The sequence below is a fragment of the Thamnophis elegans genome, chromosome Z, assembly GCF_009769535.1.
Source record: "Thamnophis elegans isolate rThaEle1 chromosome Z, rThaEle1.pri, whole genome shotgun sequence".
Lineage (NCBI taxonomy): Eukaryota > Metazoa > Chordata > Lepidosauria > Squamata > Colubridae > Thamnophis > Thamnophis elegans.
The window spans coordinates 123,145,955-123,151,954 of NC_045558.1; the positions used below are offsets into that span (position 1 = coordinate 123,145,955).

General features: G+C 42.3%; 1 protein-coding gene across 1 annotated transcript; it reads left to right on the forward strand.

Annotated features, from left to right (window-relative positions):
* Window positions 1–798: 798 nt before the first annotated feature.
* On the forward strand, window positions 799–5,033 carry TMEM265 (transmembrane protein 265). Its single transcript, XM_032237882.1, has 2 exons — window positions 799–1,028; window positions 4,679–5,033. Exons 1-2 carry the CDS (start codon window positions 840–842, stop codon window positions 4,838–4,840), a joined length of 351 nt encoding a protein of 116 aa, XP_032093773.1. The 5' UTR covers window positions 799–839; the 3' UTR covers window positions 4,841–5,033.
* The last annotated feature ends 967 nt before the right edge of the window (window positions 5,034–6,000 follow it).

A 6,000-nucleotide genomic window follows, 5' to 3' on the forward strand; every position in this document is an offset into this window, starting at 1 on the left:
CCGAGAAATCTTTCTCACTCAGCTTTTTGCATAGCCAAGCAGAGATTTCCAAAACGGCAGCACCCAGAAGACGGGTTGGAAAAAGGAAAGTAAAAAGAGGTCACAAACGCAACCTGAATGTTTTAAATATGACTTCATGTTCAGCAGGAACCCAACCCAAGATAGGCGAAACTGGTGGGCGTGTGAGTACATAACAGTCAGAGAAAACCAGGAAAAAGTTGTTCAGAAGAACATTGAGAGGTGCAAGTCCTGCCGGATGTGAGTCATTTCTTGTTTTCTTCTGTTCTCTTCATTCCTCTGGAATGAAGGACCCAGTCAAAAAGCTTTCTTGATCTTGATCTCGTAGATTCCGTTTGTGAAAAAATCTGGCTGTCTGGCAGTGTTCTGCCTTGTCTGGTTTCGTGACAATTTGCCCAGGCTCAACTCGAGAGACAAGAGCTTGGCTCAAAAAAGATGGATGTCAAGATGATGTGGTTGTTCTCCATGCCACACCAAGACACAGAGTTGGAAATCGGCTCTTCCAAATGAATTGAAGACATTCATACTTCCGGCCTCTGTAATTAGACTCACAACCTTGGATTACCGTAATATCCTGATGCTTTGGGTAGTTAATGTGAACCATTGAAGCAGCAAAAGAATCTAGTTTTTTGACTTTTTATGAATGGAGGCGAATATACGTGTCCCAATATAATGTTTCAGAATCCAATCTGGGTCAGTCACCAGGACCAGAGGTTTACTCTTCCGAGTTTTCGGACACGTGCTGGAGCCCATCTTCGGGGAACTTCTCTTTAGCCTTTTTTTGTTTTTTCTTCAGCAACCTGGTGTTGTGTCCTTGAGTCATGGATGAAGAAATGGGGGTCCTCAATGAGGGGGAGAGCAGAGGGATGGCAAGACCAGACACCTTGGAGAGTGACAACCCTGGCAAGTCCCCTGCTTTGAATGTCCGCAGATTGCGCAGCCTGGCCATAGCTAGCATCATCTGTGGCTGTTCGTGCATTGGGGTCGTGGCTCTGATCTATGCAGTCAAGGTGAGTGATTTCCCATATGGAAGAGTCTGGCTGGGAAGGTGGCGATAAAATTAATGTCTCTGTTTTGTGTTCCCTAAACGAGAAAGAGAACAACATTGAGTCCAGTTTTCTTTGGGAAAATAATTCCTGGAGATTAAGAAAAGTAATACTCTGTTTCCCTGAAAATAAGACCTCCCCGGATAATAAGTCCTATCTGGCTTTTGAGCACATGCTCTAAAAATAAGACCTCTCCTGAAAATAAGCCCTCCCCTAAAATATTTAAATGCATGTGCAGCCAGTCCCCGCCATTTCCTGGGGATAAAAGGGGGGAACATGTCCCATGTGCCCCACATGCACCTGCCATCCACACAGAACGGCCTCGCGGAGGCCACTCCCGCAAACCCTAGCTACTGCGACCTTTCTCTTAGTGGTGGCTGCAAAAAGAATAGGCCCAGCAATGCTAGGGCTGAAAAGAGTATGCCATAAACAGATAGAGAATGTCTGCCCCTCTCTGGATCAGCTGATCCATGGGCTGCAGACTGAGATTAAGGGGCCTCCTGCACCTCAAAAATAATAAGACCTCCCCAAAAATAAGGGCAAGCGCTTATTTTGGGGGAGTGGGTGTCAAAAGAAAATAAAACCCTGTCTTATTTTCGGGAAAACATGTTATATACCTCTCTTATTTAATAATTTAATTTAAGAGTATGATCCTCTTTCCTTCCCAAATATATGTACTGATCTAAAAAAAAGAAGTGTTTAGAACCTACGCCAATAAAATGTTCTTATCCTCATTATTTTTGCCCCTGGTTGCCATCATTACCAGAGAGAAGAAAAACCCAGACACCATGAAACCACCTATGATGTGTCTCTAGTGACACATAGAGAGAAGGGGTATTTTGGTTTTAAGGACTTCTTGCTAAAGTTGATGGCTAATCATCTAGTAGACCTAATTACATCCAAAGGAGAAAGGAGTGAATTATGTTCCATTTCTCCAAGCTGAGAAAAACGAGATTTTTCACAAGATACCAAGTATGGCTTATAAAACTCTTGATAACTGAGGATAATAGAGTGGGGTTTGAATGGTGGGAGAAGATATTCCTCAAGCCGATGTGGAAAATAACTATCCCAGAGCTGGCGTTCATTAAAATTCCCTTCAGGCGGCAAAGCCTGAACAATATTTTGCAAAAGTGTCGAATTCCAGAACTGAGGAAAGCTGTTGCATTCCATGGGCTGTAAGGTTAAAAAAGCATGGATCCATATTTTTCTAAGGAAGGTACCTGAGGCCTCTCATGAAGCGGGCTGTGAAAAGCTAATGCTAGAAGAAACAAATGAATTTTTAAGACTCTTGTTTTTGTCCTAAAATAACTTAAAGGCTTATCCAGGATTAATCAATGGACAAGCCAAACCAATTGCAGGGGACAAGATTTCCTATAAAACTAGAGAGAAGTTTATAATCCTAGCAAAAGATTTGGGCCACAGTATTTGATCCTGCCCTGAAAATGCACAGCCTCAGGGATGTTTTTAAGGGAGAACATTCAATAACATTGTCGTTTCACAAGAATTGAAAATGGAACTGAACAGCTTGGGTGTTTTATGGCTGGAAGACAATGGCCAAAATATTCCTTCAGGGCAGGAGAAAAGCAAAAATCAATCTTGTGGTGGAACCCATGACAAAACGTTACTTATCGGTAGTCTGGCTGTTTCTTTTTTGAAGTTTATTTAAGTATTTATTAAATTCCTATACCACCCATCTGGCCTAAGTGACTCTGGGTAACTCCTTCAAAGCAATTCTCTTTCCACCCAGTTTCCTATTACGTCCTTCAACATTCAATCAGAATTTGGTCAGGCCAAGGTAGACTCATCCCTTCTTTCTCAGTATTTTTGTTTTTAATATTGTGTGTCTCCCCCCCCCCCCCCAATCCTCCCAATCTCTGCAAATATTCAGTGGCTGTTCAATCTGTTAACACCTCTCTGGAGTTCCAAGCTTGCTAATTTTTATGCTCCTCCATAATAAGAGAGAAAATTGTGTTTTGTTGGATGGTCAAGTTGATTTATTTATTAGTTCACAATGTGGGAAGTTATAAGGCAGTGTTTCAAAGACAGATCCAATCTAAAAGTAAGATTTTTTTTCTGACAATGAGAACCATTAATCAGTGGAAAAAAGTGGGCATGCATTTATTCAAGATGGTATAAGGCTGTGATGGCGAACCTATGGCACAATTGCCAGAGGTGGCGTGCAGAGCCCTCAGTGGACACTCACACTGTTGCCAGCTGCTCTTCTGGGTTCCGTTGCGTGCATGCACACTGCCCAGCTGCTCTCTTCCAGGTTCTGGTGTGCACATGCACTCCAGCCAGCTGGTCTTCCGGAGCAGCTAGCCAGTGCGCATTTGTGCCCGACCAGCTGTCCAGCAGACGGGCATGCAGTGGAACCCGGAAGAGCAGTTGGCTGCCACACGCATGCACACCAGCCAGCTATTCTCTTCCAGTTCTGGTGCTCTGGCACATGCATGCATACACACACATGCTCCAGTTTTCGCACTCGGTGCTGAAAAGGTTAGCCGTCACTGGTATAAGGCCCCCTACTTTGGGCAGGGGATTGTACTAGAAGACTCTAGTCCCTTCCAACTCTATGATTCTCTGTTTCTCTGTTTACATTTGACCTGTAATGTTATTTTCTTTAAAAATAATTTTAACTTTAAAAGGGAGGATTGTTTGCATGAAATCTGTCTCACATTTAACTTGCACCTGGCTAACCAACCTATTCACCCCGCCCCTTTTGCCTAACCCTGTTGAAATGCTGCAATAGTTTAGCCTCAAACTGAATAAATTACCCCAAACTGGGTAAAACTGAATTATCTGAATTTTCATTGGAACTCATTACCCAATCAAAATTCAACGACTTAAAATGTGTATAACCTGCACGTTTTATCTAAGCAGCTTGCAAAAACTTAGGCCTTTTAATAACTTTGTGAGTGTAAGAAGGTGCTACCTAGACCAACACTGCTCTTCTGCAACTCCTGCAGGAAAGGAATGTGCTGGTTGAGCTCAGGTGGTAGGAATGTCCCCATCAGCCTCTTTGCCAGGTAGAAACAGATGGAAAGTGTTTGAGAAATCGACTTTAAAGATACTGAGTGGGTAGAATGCAAATCTTTAGAGCTGGAGTTGTAAATATTTCCAAGCAACTAACAAGATAGGAACATATTTCGGTGTCTTACCTGAGAAAAAAAGGAGGCCCAGTTCCTTTCTTGCCCTATCTAGGTTTGTCTGCCCATCTGGACTCTGGATTTAGGATCAATATGCAGAAATACAGGCCAAGGACATTAGCATGACATGTTACCTATGGTTAATTGAGTGAAAATTCCCTGACTGAATCCAATGTTTTGATTCGGATGATACAGTGAGTCTTAAACTAAGCATAGCCTCTGACCCAACATGGTCAGTTGATGTGTGAATGGGTTATTTGTGATTCAGTGTGTTGTACAAGTATGGCAATTCTCTAGGGAAGAGAAGTCAAGAATTCTGAAATCTACATCAAGCATTTCAGCAGGTAATGTATACAATGTATGAAAAGTCGGGCTGAAATTTATTTCCCTTAAAACGAATGATTTCCGGTGTCTTTAATCTACATGCAGAGCGAATAATAAAGCTATATTTTTTTGGCTCCTTTATAGGCTAATGAGAAGCAAAAGACCCATTGCCAGAATGCAGCGCTTCACTGGGCTCGGAAATCTCAGTTTATGTCTTGCCTGAGTATCATTGTCTGGGTTTCCCTTCTTATTCTGACCCCCATGTTACTAGTCCTCATGTCTTACCTCATAGCGAAAGCAGAATGATGAGCCACATCATTTGGTGATTTTGGGCTTCCAGAATCCATGTTGACTATTGTGGTTTCTTTGGTTGGATTAAGCCAAGCAAGCACTGAAGTATTTCTTGTGGTGGCACTTTTTTCATTGATTTGGCTCCATGGGCGGGAAAAATGGCGGACCCCTTTTTTTTTCTCCTGCAGTCAAGCAGAGGTGGGTTCCATTGTCTGCAGGAGAAAAAAAATGAGGTCCGCCATTTTCCCCGCCCATGGAGCCAAATCAGTGAAGAAGGTTTTATGCTCAGCGGTGGCATCTTGATTCTCTGTTCTACACTTGCGCAGAATAATCTTCACCGAAAAAATGTAATTCCCCCCTTTTTAATGTTGTGCACATGCACAGACCTTTTTACGTGCAAATGTGCATGCACACAGAACCAGTAGTAATGCCGGCAGGAACCCACACCTGAGACAATGTAGAAGGATTCATTCTGCTCGACGTAAGACACCTAGCTTATTCCATCTGTTATCATACTTCTCCATTTGATGTACTCTACATGTTGGACTACACCTCGCATCATTCCTAGCCAGGATTGCCACATGATGCGGAATTCTCAGAAGCATCTGTACTTGATTGAAATATTTCTATTTCTGTTTCATGAAATGTTCTTCCCTGGTGGAAAGATATACACCTACTGTAGAAAACCCCTGATAGTGAAAGAGTGAGTTTGGAAAAAAGGAAATCAAATTTATTTGGCATACAGATGATTTGAATTATTGTGTGCTTCAGGCCGAACCATCTCATTTGGGCTCAAAGAATCCCTCCCCCTTTCTACCAAAAGTAGTTTCCCTTTGATGGAGGGCACAGAAAGCTCTATATCTCCAATGAGGGGTTATTTCAGTAATCTTTTTATCTCTTGTGGGTGGCACAAATAACTTAGGCTTAGAATGACTTTATTGTCACTTTGAATGTACACGGCATACATGAAATGAAATGTTGCATACAGCTCTCAAAGGGTCACCACCTCCAATATACGCTACATAAACATGACAAAACAAATAAATAAGTACAAAATTATGCATATACCCACATGTATTATATGACACAGCAGAACAACACAGTCTAGTTTGGATGTATACATGTACATGGTGAGAAAAATCGAATCTTGCGAGTTTACTAGACGGCATAGGGGA

Excerpts from the sequence above, each read along its gene's own strand:
- TMEM265 (XM_032237882.1), top strand. The coding sequence starts at position 840 with ATGGATGAAGAAATGGGGGTCCTCAATGAGGGGGAGAGCAGAGGGATG. Across the intron at positions 1,029-4,678 it reads CTCTGATCTATGCAGTCAAG|GCTAATGAGAAGCAAAAGAC; the intron begins GTGAGTGATTTC and ends GCTCCTTTATAG.